This window comes from Haliotis asinina, chromosome 8, assembly GCF_037392515.1.
Source record: "Haliotis asinina isolate JCU_RB_2024 chromosome 8, JCU_Hal_asi_v2, whole genome shotgun sequence".
Classification (NCBI taxonomy): Eukaryota; Metazoa; Mollusca; class Gastropoda; order Lepetellida; family Haliotidae; genus Haliotis; species Haliotis asinina.
Genome location: NC_090287.1, coordinates 18,419,440 through 18,436,402, shown reverse-complemented (window position 1 = coordinate 18,436,402; position 16,963 = coordinate 18,419,440). Strand labels below are relative to the sequence as shown.

General features: G+C 35.9%; 1 protein-coding gene across 2 annotated transcripts in view; it reads left to right on the top strand.

The window, feature by feature from the left end:
- The window catches only part of LOC137295123 (MAPK/MAK/MRK overlapping kinase-like), a 50,943-nt gene that overhangs the window by 16,526 nt on the left and 17,454 nt on the right, over nt 1-16,963 (top strand). For both annotated transcript variants that reach the window (XM_067826446.1, XM_067826445.1), the window contains exons 3-5: nt 4,789-4,878; nt 6,414-6,484; nt 10,264-10,342. In XM_067826446.1, the coding sequence (XP_067682547.1) occupies nt 4,789-4,878; nt 6,414-6,484; nt 10,264-10,342 (240 nt within the window). The remainder of the gene's footprint in view (nt 1-4,788; nt 4,879-6,413; nt 6,485-10,263; nt 10,343-16,963) is intronic.

Below are 16,963 nucleotides of genomic sequence, written 5' to 3'. Positions count from 1 at the left end.
TCTGAACAAAACAATCCAGTGATCAATAGCATGAGCATCGATCTACACAATTGATATATGATGACATGTCAACCAGATTAGTTACCTATTACAGCAATAATGGGTTACTAGAGATCAATTCTAACACTGATCGTCATAGATCTGGGTATTAGACTATTAGGTCTCTTTGATTATAATATATAGATAGTGAAAAGAATTTTCAATATAATAAGTTCCAGAATGTATGTTTTGGAGCATGCTAACAATTTGTTACCATTTGTAATATTTAAGTAGAAAAACATTTGGAAATTTATCAACCTGTAATGATCTGATCCATACAAGAAGAACATGAAATACCAATATACTACAGTAGATAAAAGCTGCTTTGTACCATATTGCTCTCAAAGTTTGAAATAAAGTTCTTATGTTTATACCATTCAGTAGCATGGCATGTAATATGATATTTACGCACTACAAGCATGTTATTCCCTTTGGGAAGGTAAGCTACAGAACTCTAGGTAATGGACAATGAGTGTAAGTGCAGGGACACAATTGAGGTCTCTGGTAATACTGAAGCATTTCTCCAGACATGTTTTATCATGGTAATTGACTTACATGGAGGTGTTTGTGTGTGTGAATCCTACCTGGCTTGTGTATTGTGCTGTTTTACAACTTGTGTGCCAGCTATTGTTGTGCTGTTTGTGTAGCCATTGACTCCGACACAGGTTTCTGTGAACAATATTTGTTTAGTATTGCTAAATGCAAGCATGGCTGATAGGCTTCACTTGAGCAAATACTTCATTGTTCACTGTTAAACTTCATAAATGTTAGTACAATAATGTTAGATTTTACATTTTATTCACATAGAAATATTCAGATACGCTAATTTTCTGGCCAGTAATGAGTATTCATTCTAAATTCTGTCTTGATCCTAACTCAATGTATTTGTCAATGATAATGGTTCCTCAATAGACCCTGGGCTTGGTTGCCAAGGTTGTGTTTTGTCAATATTTTTGTTTACTGTTGAGTTGATGATTCAGTAATGTCACTATATTTAAGATCATAATGTGTTAATTTAGTGCATCACATTTATGAGAAAAAATTATTATTAATAAAACTGATGGCTAAAAACTGCCTGGAAAAAGAAAGTATAGAGTGAGTGAGTAGGGTTAGTTTTATGCTGCTTTTAGCAATATTCCAGCAACATCTCAATGATGGATGCCAGAAATGAGCTTCTCACATTGTACCCATGTGGGTATTGAACCTGGATCTTCAGCATGACAAGTGAACACTTTGACCAGTAGACTACCCCTCTGCTCTAGAAAGTATAGAAATGTCTGATGGTGGCTATGATTGTAATCTACAAGAAATGGTTGTTTGATGTTGATTTATTGAGATCAGAGGCATTATTATTACATGCATAATGTCAATGAATGTTCTGTAGATGCATAGATGTTGAATTAACTATTTTGGAATTATGGTTTCCATGGAGATTAGGTGTGCTTCATAAGTCCATGTAAGAACATCACGGTGGCGCTTACGTGTTTTTATGTTTTGGTCCAGATCCATTTGTTTCTTGTTTTATGGATCCAGCAATCATCATTTTTCAAGAATAGATAAAGGTAAAGAAATAAATGATGACGTTGTTTTAAGTGAAATGGAGCTTTTCATATTGATTTAGACTAAATTAGAGATGTCTACATCTGTTATGGACATATTTTACATTAACACTGAAAAATCTGAGAACATGTGCAAATTTAATCATTCTTTTCAGGACAATCAGTATTTGCTAATTGAGTTACATTTATGTTTAAAGCTTCTTTGTCAAAAAAGGAAATGTAGCCTACTTGAAGTTACGACAGTGAAAAATCTTAACATTGACATGTATTGTTTTATACCATTATGTCATCCTTAAATGCTGCATTGACCTGACCAGCACTTCACACCACAAGCATCAATTTATGCAGATGGGATATGATAACACATAGTGAGTGAGTCAGTGAATGAGGATGGTTTTACACCGCTTTTAGCAATATCCCTGCAATATCATGGCAGGGACACAAGAAATGGTCTTCACACTTTATTCCCATATGGAGAATCAATCCCAGGCTGTTCTCTTGTGCCTTAAGATTACTTATCAAACTTGTTGACTTCAGGAGGTTTGGCATTGGCATAATCTAATCGAAATCCCACAAATTAATTGACATTCTGTAAACAGATTTTGATCAACCAAGGCTATGCAAGCAAATTTTCCATTAAATGGGCATTGACTAACATTGTTTTTAATGAAGGTGATACAAATTGGAAACTGAATTTGCCATGCCTTAACTCTAATAAAGGAATAAAATAAATTTTTGTAATGAATTTCACTGTCATTTGATCCATGACAAGCATATGGACAAATGCAATTTGAGGTATTGATCAGTATTAGGTGAGCTTCATCTCCTTGACTTACAGGGTAGTGACTTAAAGGGGCACTGATGCGGAGCAAATAATGTTTCTCACCAATGGTCTAATTACGAAACCAAACTGCAAATTAGTCGGCGCCTGCTCCCTCGACCGTGACGGACAAAGGGACTGGGCTTCTGTCCATATTAGCAGAATTTCTTCACCTATGCAGTCAGGAGGCTGGATGCCCATCATATGCCATTATTTAAAAATATCCATGGTACTCCTTGTCTGATCGTAACAAAATATCCTAGCAGTGTAGTTGGATGGATGCTTGGATGGTATAGTTACTGATCCAATTTGATCCTATTTCTGTGTTTTTAACCTTGATATTTAATCATGTTATGTGAAAATATTATGTCTACAGGCACGTCGCAAGCCATTTCTTTCAATCCGAAAGATTGAAAAGCTTTATATTTAGGTAGTTTTGAGTGTTGGTTCAGCTGTGATAGTAAATATCATACGTAAATTTTGATAGCTATGGTAGGTACTCTGGTTTATTATTTATGATAATATAAACACACAGTTGATTTATTCGAATTCGTAAACTAAAAACGATGACTTTGCCTTTGGTAGAGAAATCTGAAAATTTTCTTGCGTAAAAACGTATTACACCTATTTACCCAAGTACACAGCAAATGCCTGTATGTATTCCATATGTAACGAAGTTTCGTTCGTATCCTTAAAACAGTTCTGGCCCATAAGTGTTTTCAGGATGCATGTGACACAGAGATTACATCTTCCTTGCTCTAACTCGCGTTTGAAGGTATAAATATACATGTGTTAGTTGTCATCATTCTCTGGATGGTCAGTTAATGAATTTATAACAGGTATAATTAGTAGTAACACCACTTCGGTTACTCAACAAAGGTTCCCATTTGGCATTTCTCCTGTCTGGAGTAAATACTCAACATTATAAATTAAGGTCTGAAATGGCAAATGTATTGTATGTTATGTAATATATGCATGTAAGTGATGCAAGAGAGTTTATCAGCTGAGTTAAAAAAACAAACTTCGATCAAAGGATTAACCGATAACACCCTGATTGACTAATTACTTTTATCTTCTAGCGGATTTGTGAAAAGGCAGCGTGTGTACATGTACTAATTTATACTGACTACACCCTGTTGTAAAGTGCGAGTGTGAAAACAACATCCTCCTTTCAAAAAATTAACCACCCTTGCGTTGATTGATTGATTGCTCATTATTGGTTAACTAAATTACTTAGAATGGCGGACATGATACAATTAGTTGCCAGGTGTGCTATCTTGGGTGACCAATGAGAGGTTTATCAGGTTTTCACCAATGTGAAAGACGTGAAATGATGTGTTACTTTTTCACAAATTAGACTGTTGTACGACACATGACACAGAGCAGGTTTATTTACCAGCTGGAGATGAATGGAATACGATTTCTTTTATGTGGATATTGATGGATACATTCCTAAACAAGGTAGTAGCCTGACATTGTTGCTATAAAATTAGTCTGTTTTACATTCATTATTTGCATTTTGTTTTAATTTATTTGTTGTAGCATTCAGCAGAATCTATATGACAGAAAACACACACTAGATCGCGTATGTGTGTGAAATAGGATCCACATTGGCAGTCTCTACAATGTATAAATGTTGCTGTCATGTTAGAAATTCACTATAAGTATAAGTGAACTGTGTGTTCTTTCATTAATTTTCAAAATCATACAAATATTATTTTTCCGTCTAAATAGTTTTTTACCATTTCTACCACTGGCAGATGATTAACCTTCAAAGTGTTTCATTTGTTTTCATAATACATTTGTAATGAAGTAAAAATGACTTCACCTTAGTTGATCTGTCTATAATTAAACTATCAATTGCGCATATGGACTGCCCAGCAGAGGTCACGAACCAGTCACGAATTCTGGGATATCATCCGGGTACTCACGGGGGGGCGGGTTGGAACAATAACAAAAGTTTACACCAGTCCATGGAAATTGCTCCGCATCAGTGCCCCTTTAATGGCAAGTATGGATTGCTGAAGTCCAGTCTCTGCCATTAGATACTGTTCGTTGGAACTGCATGGAAGGATAATTGCTAATGAAAGGCAGTGTTGTGTAAACTGTGTTGTCTCCACTGTGTTAAATATTAAAGAAGGCTGTTACAAGATAACTTTCATGGAAACTGTATTAGGAAATTCAATATTGCTCATTCTAGTCGAAATTAGTGTTTTGTCTTTCAATTTCCTCAGCTCAAGGGTTATCCTTGACGTCATTGACAGTCACCTGCAACATTTCACAAAGCATGCAGTTTTTATAATGATTTTATTTGCACAATAGATATGACTAATTTGTTAACGATGAATTTGTTTATTTGTTGTTTTACAGCTTGGAGCAGGTGCAACACCTGCGTGAAATACAAGCCATGCGACGTCTCAACCCACACACAAACGTCCTTGACCTCCTGGAGATTATCTTGTATGTATCCTTTAGTAGTCCAGCATTATCAATAATTCAACAAATACTGACTGAAGAAGAGAAGATCTGATAATAGGTCTTTCGTGTTAGCAAATTGCAGTAATCCTTATCTTTTCTCCTCCATATATGTCTGACTTTCTCCCTCTTCCCCTTGCGCCTTGAACATGCACTAGTGTGTGGATTATAGCACATGATAATCAGCTGTTATTATCATTAATCTGATTTCTTCGAATATCATTTTGAAGTTTGTATGGCGAATGAATGAGATAATTCTGTGGAATCACAACTTCTTTGTTACAATGTAACGACTATGCTTGTCGTAAGTGGCGACTAATGGGATAGGGTGGTCAGGCTCGCTGACTTGGTTGACACTTGTCATCGGTTCCCAGTTGTGCTGATCGATACTCATGCTGTTGATCACTGGATTGTCTGGTCCAGATCTGATTCTTTACTGATCGCCGCCATATAGCTGGAATATTGGTGAGTGCGGCATAAACACTCACTCACTCACTCACTCACTCACTCACTCACTCAATGTGACATTTTCATGTAGATTCCAACGCTATTGTCAAACAAGTTATGATCATGTAGAAAAAGTCATTTTATTAAAACTTGCCAGGACTACCTTGCTTTTATTTGCTTGTGACAGGAATAGAAAAAGTAGTTTCGGGCTGATGAGCCCACTGAACATTGACCCTGAACACTCACCCTGACGCTGCCTATGCTTCGGTCAGCAGATAAAGCCAAAGAATCCCAGCTGTGTGGGACATGTGTAAAATATGTGAAGCCCATCTCTAGTGTTCTCCACAGTGATTATTGCTGGAATATTGCTGAAAGCAATATCCCTTCACTCACTCAAACCCAAATGTCTGGTACTTGCCATGTATGCTAGTATTTTTGTATGGATGAAATTCTGTTTGATCATCCAAAATGGTGTTCCACAGGAGATATTGCTTGTTTGAGTCAGGTGATATCCCCTAGGAGATATTTTTTTGACAGTAGATATTGCACAATACCCTTAAAATGCTATGACATCATGAACTTGATGATGTCACAGTGCTATGACATCACTGCACTGTAAATCTAATCTTTCTTATTGAAAACGAAGGAAGAATGATTTTGGATGATCAACAGAATCTCACCATTGTGTTTACTGATATCAGTTAAATCAACACTTGTTGATAAAGGTAAAAATATCCTTGTTAAGCCTTGGATATTTGTTACTTTATCAACTCGTGTTGATATATTTGATATCAGTAGACACTTGGGTGAGATTCTCTATTTGTTCAGTTAGTCTCAGTGACATATTGTCTGTCATTGAATTGTCTGGCCAGGCATCTCGTGTGTGGACTGCCATTCTATAGCTGGAATAGTGGTGAAACAAGCAAGAAATGTTTCTCACTATAACAGAGCATAATTCAAAATGCATGTTCAAATCAGACTAATGATCAGCAAAAAGGTACAGTATTTTTTAAGTTCTCTGAATTACACAACAAACAAAATTGGGTGTACATGGCTGTGTGTTTCTCTTTCAGTGACAAAAAATCAGGAACATTAGTGCTTGTCGTAGAGCTTATGGACATGAATATGTATGAACTCATAAAAGGTAGGTACTGTATGAACTCATAAAAGGTAGGTACTGTATGAACTCATAAAAGGTAGGTACTGTATGAACTCATAAAAGGTAGGTACTGTATGAACTCATAAAAGGTAGGTACTGTATGAACTCATAAAAGGTAGGTATTGTATGAACTCATAAAAGGTAGGTACTGTATGAACTCATAAAAGGTAGGTACTGTATGAACTCATAAAAGGTAGGTACTGTATGAACTCATAAAAGGTAGGTATTGTATGAACTCATAAAAGGTAGGTACTGTATGAACTCATAAAAGGTAGGTACTGTATGAACTCATAAAAGGTAGGTATTGTATGAACTCATAAAAGGTAGGTACTGTATGAACTCATAAAAGGTAGGTACTGTATGAACTCATAAAAGGTAGGTACTGTATGAACTCATAAAAGGTAGGTACTGTATGAACTCATAAAAGGTAGGTACTGTATGAACTGTCAGTTTGGACACAATTGATTGACTGGTGATAAAAGATAGATAAATTGGTTTCATCTAACAGTTTGATATTTTTATTTTCTACGCTTTACTCATTTGAACAAATGTTTGAATGAGCTTATTTAATAGCATGTTTCCTATGTTTCAACATCCCAGGAGACACCACAAGCAATGGGGGCATAAAAAATCAGCTAGCAGAAGTCTTGTGAATTTTCATTCAGGGCAGTATATGCAAATTTTACATGTTATAGAATGGTATTTAATTTGTATTTTGCATCGAGGGTTGCATAATTTTAAGTGTAGTGAGTAGTGGTTGGTGGAATGTCGATACATTTTTTTATATTTTTGCCTCTACTTTAGAATTTCCCTCAAAATAATTGAATAATTTTTTTAATATAATTTTTATTGTTTTTCGTACATTTTACATTATTCTCACAATAAGTGAATAACATCATTTAGCATATATGACTATCAGGACAGAAATTGTTTTTTAATGAGTGTATAGTATGTATGTAGATGTACAGTTCTTACCAACAACAGTTCTAACTGATCTATATTCATATCCAGTGAAAGTCAGTTCACTGTGAGCACAATGTGAGCAGTTGAAATCCACAATACATCCCATTATACCTTTTCATCGAGATCGATCATACCTGTTTTGGGTTGCACATTGTTAATGTTTCATGTATTTGGCATGCATTTTGTATACCAAATAATATTTCTAATTGTAAACCAATAGTGAGTGTTTTCTGAAATCTGATTGGTTAATTACCCTTGTCGAATAGTGTAAACCTAAACCTTTAAATGTTTAATACCTCCGGCTAACTTCATTGGTTTTATACTAAATTTGTGGGCGTTGAATTTTGATGAATCCCAGAAATTTCACAAATGTAACTATTTATCTTCTAAATGTGCCTTATTTTGATCTTGCCAATATCATTTTTAACTTTGACATTGACACTATGATAAGCTAATGTCAAAGCTTGCATACTACTGTTTTTGGTAAAGCTAATGCTCTTAATATAACTTTGAATAGTCTCAATAGGGGTATTTTCAAATCTTAGTAATGGCTGCAAAGACGGCCATTTTGTATTTTGATCCACTACTCAGTTGTGTGAATTAAAATGAAAATGAATATGTTTTACTTACCGGTAAGGTAACATTTTTCAAACACTGTGTGTATGTTGTTTTAATTATTTTGATGTTCATAACTGCCTATAAGTCTTGGCATTTCACCACATTTTCAGCATCTATGGATTCATCAGTGTGAAAACCACGTATGGCATCTGGATGAAATATATATTATTTTACCATTAATTAAACATTATTCATGAGTTTATTTCAACATCGAATGAATCTGGTGTGTAATTTAAATTTCATGCTTCAGTTAGCGCTACCACTAAAATAATTTTTGAGGATAGCCCATTATGAGAAGAACCTTTCATGTAGCTAATCAGCTGATCAATCACCAAATCAGAAAAGTGGTAATCGGAATATGTTTCCGAAACATTCAGCATCAAAATGGTTAACTTGGAACGTCATGTACAGTCAAAATCATAGCCTTTCTCTCAGATTAACTGGAAATCCATAGAAGTAACATATGTCATATTTGGGATTTCACTTTCTTAGTAAAGTACAAATTCTAGTACTTTTTTCGGTTGAGTCCCATCCGAGATTCGAACCCGCACCCTCAGAGTCAGGGTATGTAATCATAGCTTTCGGCCATGGGAGCCGTGCCAATTTACACTCATCAGAGGGGTACACAAAGTACGCAGTCTAGACTACCAGTTGTCCGACTTTCATTTTTGTGGAAGTCGCGGTGGCTGAGCGGGCTAGGCGGCTGACTTTGTGTGCTGGCGATTAGGTGCCTGACTCTGAGGGTGCGGGTTCGAATCCCAGATGGGACTCAACCGAAAAAAGTACTAGAATTTGTACTTTACTAAGAAAGTGAAATCCCAAATATGACATATGTTACATTTGACCACTTTCTAAATGGCATCGTGTAATCAATCCATAGAAGGTCATGCAAAACAATCTTCTCCTTCTGGTGGACATTGTAACATTTCATTTCTTTAGTTTTTAAATTTTGAATTGATTGTTTCAAAGTGTAAACTTGAAAGGAATGCATGGAACCACCTTATCCTCAGTGACTAATCTTTATCCAAACATCCTACCTGTAACTCGTTAACCTAATCAACACAAGCCTGCTCACCAATCAGTTGAAGCCTGTACATAAGTTGAAGCCTGTACATCTATCAGTCGAAGCCTGTACATCAATTAATAGAAACCTGTATATCTTGTTACCCATTGTTATCGGTCTACTGTTATGTGTATATGTACTACAACCCTTTAGTTTTACCCTCACTTCACCTGAAGAAGAGACAAGGATCTGTCTTGAAATGTTGTGACCTTGTATAATAAAGAAGTTGAACCATAAAGCATTTTTAGTTTGATTCCTCCAACTTCTAAATGCCTTTGAAACAACTTGAAACAACTTGAATGGAAGGTGTAGTTTTGAAACTGCTGTAAAGCTTGACAATGCTGCATTTGTTTGGCTAATGCCAACTTCCCATGAGACATTTTATTGGTCAGTCAAGTGACGTGTAATTCGATGTCCTGAGATCTTTGTGCATTGGCAGTAAGCACCATGATCTAATACTAGTATGATTGTACTGTTGAAATGAGTGAGCTACAGAGGCTTAGGTCCCTCAGTGTTGAAAACTTGCATTACTTAAGATCAAGTTCTCTTCCTGTAGCATGACATAATTCTCCTTTGGCATATGCTTGTTATAACGTTGAAAAATGTTTGCAGACAATACTGAATTAGTGTATCATATATTTGATCACAATGTGACTATATTTGTTTTCACTTGGTTTACAGATGTATGGCACAAAATCATAGCCAAGTTGGAAAAAAAATTAGAAAAGAATATATAGAAACATGTTTCAAAGTAAATTCTGGAAGGAAGTGAAATGTGGTTGTTTATTTATTATTTTAGGTCTTCTGTTTTTATGATCACCAACTTGAAATTGGACAGATCTGTAAACCAAGAAATCATATAATAATGACAGTATTGCTATTTATTTAATTGTTTGTTTATGTTCATATGATATGTCGGTTTACCTTACTTTTCTATCCTTGAGGTATCACCAATCATTGCCCCTCACAACATCATTTAATTCCCCTTTATAAGGATAGGCCTTCATGTCTTTATCAGAATTTCCATGGCCTCCCTTGATACAGCAGCCCAACCACACCTGTTGGGGGCCCACACTTTCCGTTAAATACTTTCTATTCTATAAGTAGCCTTTATTTGTAGGCAAACGACATCACCTACCAGAAAGAAAAGTGAAGCACTACATGTACCAACTTATCAAATCTATAGACCACATGCATAGGTAAGGGGAAGTATTGGTACCTGATGTCCCTGCTACGCCCACTTGTATAAATGGGTGCTCCCTGCCACGCCCACTTGTACACATGGGCACAGTAGTCAGTACAGCACTAGTGTAGTTCCCTATATGTGTCCTTTCCTTGCTTTTGCATGCTGTAAAGTACATCACACCTCAACACTCACTGAATACAGAGTAGTATCTTGCCTGAGAATTAGTATCTCAAGTGAGAATTAGTATCTCACCTAGAAATTAGTATTTTACCTGAGAATTAACATCTCACCTGGAAATAAGTATCTCACCTGAGAATTAGTATCTCACCTAGAAAATAGTATTTTACATGAGAATTGGCATCTCACATGGAAATTAGTATGTCACCTGAGAATTAGTATCTCACCTGAAAATTAGTGTCCCACCTGAGAATTAATATCTCATATGAGTATTAGTAACTCTTATGGAAATTAGTATTTCAACTGAAAGTTAGAATTCCAGTGCTAAGTCCTTCTCCTTGGATATCATGCATAGATTTGAGATGAAATTGGGTTGTCCATTTTTTGTTGTTTTAAGTGTTTCCAGAATCTCACCGCATGTTCTGTCACTAGTATTCCATGTCCATCCTCCCCTTTGTCAACTTTTGTTCAGATGATGTGGATTTGAATCCTGGTTCACTCAAGTCTCATTGAAAGCAGATTTCGATCCTTCATACCACGACACAGCAATCTTGAGACATCCAAAGTCTCCGGAGGACAACCATTAATGAAATTTGATGAGTGAATGAAATGATTAACAGAAACTCTACATATGCCAAAGTGAAATTCTAATCAAAGACATTACAGGTTACATCAGAATGACAGCAAATGAAGTTGATAGACAGGAACTCAGTCACTTGTCGTAAATTGACACTAGCTTCAAGAAATACCTATACCTCTGGACCAACTGGTTTCAGATCATTGGTATACTAAGTCTTTGATGATGTATGCCAAATATTATGTACAAAAGTTGTGAAGATGTTACAACTTGTTAGAGAGTAGACTGGAAAATACTATATGAAGAAAGAGGGGTGAGCTACTATTATGTGCACTACCCAACCCACCTGAGCCCTCATGATTCCTTACTACCCTTGTAGTTCTCATCCCTCCCTTTGTTTGTGACTGAAGCATTCACTGATCATGCTGAAAACCCAGGTTTGATTCCCCACATGGGTACAATGTATGAAGCCCATTTCTGATGTCCCTCACCATGATATTGCTGGAATAATGCTAAAAGTGGCATAAAACTGTACTCACTCACTCGTTCCTCCCTTGTTGTCAACCATGACATGCCCCTTCATACTGTCACATAGCACACTCCTCGTTTTCACTCGTTGACCGTTTCTTTACCTGTAACTTTTGTCACCTCTCTTCATGTAGCCATATTCCTGTGAATTCCATATCTTAGTAGGAGTTCAGAGATTAAGGAGTAAGCATTAAGTCCAAAACATTATGTTCTCATATAAAGAAGTTGATATCCATAAAAATATTCATTCTCATGTCTTTCACTTCTAAATGCCCTTCAAAGATTTATCACTATTGTTGATTAATCCTGATCAGATATGGAATTCACAGTGCCTTACAATCACTTTGTACATAGCTTAGAGTAGCCTTTTTGCCGCTAGTATGTGCATACACTAATATCTTGTCTGTTTCAGGAAAGCAGCAGGGGCTAGGGGAACCCCTTGTAAAATGCTATATGTATCAGTTACTAAAATCAGTAGATCACATGCATAGGTAAGCAGGTTGAGAAGCATGTGAAAATTGTTTGGCTTGATGTGTCAGTCCGCATGCATGTGATACCGTATCCATGGAGAATATTCTGAGACATCTTTGGGTAGTAGCTTGACATTTGAAAAAATCACTTTGTAGCCGTGGAATCATGAGTTTATTCTGCAGTATGTGATATCAATATGGCACTGGAATAATGGTCTCAGATTAGAAGCATATGTTATGAGTAGAGTGGAAATAAGACCTCATCCTTTATAAACAGGGCCTTGAGTTTACTGAAGCTGCATGACATGTCCTTCTTAGCAAAAAGGTTTCATGAATTTATTGAAGCATAGTTGGAGCTCATACTGCAAAAAGAGACCATCATGTTATTGAAGGCAGATTGGGACTTCATCCATCAAATAGTGAGCATCATTTCATTGAAACCAGACTTGAAACCTCATCCTTATCAAAAGAGGCAAATGGTTTATTGAAACATGTTGGGATCTCGTCCATAAAAAAACCTCAGTTTATTGAAGCATGCTGGGACCTCATCCTTCATAAAGAGACCATTATGTTACAGAAGCCAGATTGAGACCTCATCCTTCAAAAGATCCCATAATTATATTGAAACATGTTGGGATCTCATCCATAAAAAACCTCATCAGTTTATTGAAGCATGCTGGGACCTCATCCTTCATAAAGAGACCATTATGTTATAGAAGCCAGATTGAGACCTCATCCTTCAAAAGAGGCCATAATTATATTGAAGCATTTGGGATCTCATCCATGAAAAAAACTATCAGTTTATAGAAAGCTGCTGGGATCTCATCCTTTAAAGAGGCCATCAATTTATTGAAGCAGGCTGGGATCTAATCCATCAATTATTGTTACTTGTGTATCATTTGAGAAGGAAAAATGGTCAATGTTCTTGGAAAGGGTGAGATATCACATGTGTGGAATCCTAACATACTAATATTGTGTTGTTTGCTGTGCAGGGAAGATGCTTGCGTTCTCACTTTCACATTCTTAACATGAATATAGTTAACCTCTTTGTCTTTTTCCACTTTATTATTGAACAGAGAATGTTTGATGTCATGTTATTGTATACATTTGCCATTGTAAGCATAACTGTAGAAAATGAAACAGATGTAAAAATAACAGCTTCCTTACCCATGTGTATGTAAGATAATGTTATCCTGCAGGTATATCAGGATTCTTATGTCTCTGAGCATGTTGGCAAAAACAAAATCGATATTCCTGTATAAGATTAATGTAAACAGTGTTTTTGAATACATCTGAAATACGATGGCACTCTAAAAACCCAAAACTTCAGTAATTAGCCAAATTAACCAGACAAATTAACCATTTTCAGAATAAGCTGTTTGATGAGACTTTAAAAATATTTTGGCTCAAACTTAATATTAAGATATTTGATGACAAATGAAAAAAATAACACTGCATTTCATCTGTGAAAAGTAATATTTGTATAGTCAGTGTACATTTTCAACACTACACTACACGAGATCATATAAAAACTTACCATCACTCAACTCTTATCTTGTGTAAATTCAAATCCTTATGGAACCATCTTCACAAATTTACGAAGCATGATATTAAAATATCAGTTGTGTTATCTTTTCAAAATAGTTTGACTTTCAGGCAGTTTATGAATAATGTATGTAAGTAACATTAATAACCATCAGCCTTGACAGTGCCATAAGAATTGATTTTACCATACATGATACTGCACTAAGCAACCTGGTACTTAGAAGACATATTATCGACCAATAAGTCAGAAAACCCAGTCAAGTTGAAGATGCTAGCCTTGGAGTTAATCCAGACTAAATATTCAGAATACAGAAAGATCTACACTGACGGCTCCCTGGATCCAAACAATGGAAAAGCTGGGGCAGGCATATATCTCCAAGACGATGAGAGTAGTGTCATCATTCCACTCACCCCCTGCTCAATCCTCAGTGCAGAACTTACAGCAATAGAAAGAGCCTTGCTGGAAATTAAAGATCTTTCCAACTCCGGTCCTTACACCATCCTGACGGACTCTTTATCATCCCTGCACACTCTGTTGTCATACAAACCTACTGAGTACTACCATCAAACCAAAGCCATCAACAGTCTGCTACAAACCCTGAAAACTGTCATCTGCCTACAATGGATCCCAAGCCATGTAGGGATTATTGGGAACGAAAAGGCTGACGAACTTGCCAAGCAAGCATCTGAGTGTGGCCCTCTGCTAAAACCTATGTCATCTCTACCTAGTTTGAAATGCAGAGTGAAGGAAACCTCTAGTGATAAATGGTCAAATATCTGGCTCAATAACAGCAAAGGTCGAAAGTACTTTGAACTGCAGGAAAAACCCAACAGAATTTTCTACAAAAATATCAAAAGAACGGATCAAGTTACCATCTCTAGAATCCGACTGAACCACTTTCCCTGTCAGAGCTATCTAGCCAAATATCATCTGGCAACTGACCCCATTTGCACATTTTGTAATCAAGAAGAGGAAGATCTTGAGCACATCTTATTCAGATGCCCCGAATATGATGAAATCAGGTCAACAGCCAACAACAATCTTAAAGAAGCCCTTGAAAACAGAAATAATGAATGGGCTCAATTCATCAATATAATCAAGAGGAGAAACGAGAGGGTACATGCAAGGGCCACGACGCCAGAGGCATGCTCCACTACCTAACCTAACCTATTATCGACCATTTCAAGGAAAATTTTGAAGAGCCATGCTAAGTATGTTGTGATAAATGAAGAGAGAGGCACAGGCATTCAGAAAAGGCCTTATGAGATAGCTGATACAGCAAAAATCATTTTTATACTTTTATAAAGACTCTTGAAATTCAGTTTGTGACAAAGCAATGCATTTCTGTGTAGACTTCCATTGAATAATTACTCATCATGATATTTGTGTATTGACCTGACATATGGTGAATATTGACTGTTATCTTCTAGAAAACCAGACAGTATCTGGAAGTAACATTTCATGTTTCACAACTATCTACAATGAATCAGAGGCCATGTTAAGGGCTTCATAAGTAAATGCCAGAGTAACAAAAGGAGAGTAACAAATCCATTAACCCTTCATATACCCAACCATGAAGGAACACACAAAAGAATGGAATGCAAACATTAAGCTTTGCAATATTAACTATACTACCCAAAAGAACTTAGGTACTACCCAGCATGGTAATATTACCACAGTTAATTGTCATGACATGATTCTTTCATGTTACAGTATGTTAGGCTCTTGTGGCTCGACAAATGTACTCCATATAAAGAAATTATGGCTTGACAGATTACTGAGAATATTTGCAAGAAGTGCAACTTGACAGATTCACTATAGTATGAGTATAAAAGAATCATGTCCTAATGGATTTACTATAGTAATGTGAAAGAACAACAGCATCAAATGTTCTTTTACATATGTTGAGTAGTGTATGTGCTGTAGCTTGTGTATACCTCTCACTGGTATCTGAGACAAATATTGCTTGAGAAGATTGACAGAAACTATTCATGGCTGCTTATGAAACTACTTCAAGTAAAAGATGTTTGAAAAACAAAACAAGATAGGTCTTCCATTTATATTATTGATATATTGCAGTCCTGGCTGAGGTTGCCACATCTGTGCTGCTCTTTTAGAATAAATGGTTTTCATATTGAATATTGCCCAACAGTGCCACAGGGAGCTCTACAGTCTTTTCACAATAGATCTCTCATCCAAATCTTATGATCCTGCTGAATGAGTATGTCACGATGTAAAAGGACTTACGTATACTTACAAATTTACTTGCCATTAAATATGAGTACTTATATTTTAGATCGTGAATCAATGTATCTACTTATTGACCTGTAAACAAGACTGGTCGAATCTATTAGAAAAATATTTTGGGGTAACCCATAGCTCTTAGTAATGACAAGTCTATATGTGGCAATCATTTATAGAGAGCAGCTAGTGAAATCTGATATTGGTTCAGAACTGTTCTATTTATAATGTTAGTATTAATGACATTAAATCGTGCAACTACATAAAATATATAGGGGTAAATATATAAGGACAGCATATTAAACATTGAATTTATAATATCCCCACCATTTTGTTATCATTATGTAAATATTCATTTATTAGTAAATATCAATAATATTTTACCAGTGTGGTAGACAAATGTTGAAGTATATTTAAGTGTTCAGTAAATATAAGGCACATATGCTCCACAAATCATAATGAGATAATTGTGGGTTTTTTTCTATGGTTAAGTGCAATTTTAGGTCAGTACATGTCATCAATAAATGGCATTTCATCAATAAATGTCAACAATATTGAAGTGCACACCAGATTAAGATCTCAGAGTAAAATCCCACTATTTACTCCAGCCTCCTTGGAGAGGCACAAGGCAGGCCATCTGTGACAGGTTGCTAAATATAGTGTATACTAGCCCCAAACTATTAAGAAATGCCAACATCAGATTCCTGGACAATCATGCATACTTTGTTACCAGATTCTAGTACTCTGAAATGATTGGGCAGACTGACAGGTTGCTAAATGTAGCTAATACTTACCCATGACAAAAATATGGAGAAATAATGCCTTTATCAAATTCCAGGATGGATATGAATACTTTGTCAGGTCCCAATATTATGTAATGAAGGTTAAAATATTTGTGATTGTGACCGCAGAATGAAAGAATATTCATGCATTTATGTTCCTTATTTGGATCCAGTACAAGAGGAAAGTATCTCATTTATACCGTGGCAAACACATGGTATTTAACAACACATATATATCCTATCTGGAATATAACTGACTCTTGTTTAAAACTTATTCGCTAGCTGATTGAACTTGTAGTTCAAATTTGGGTTG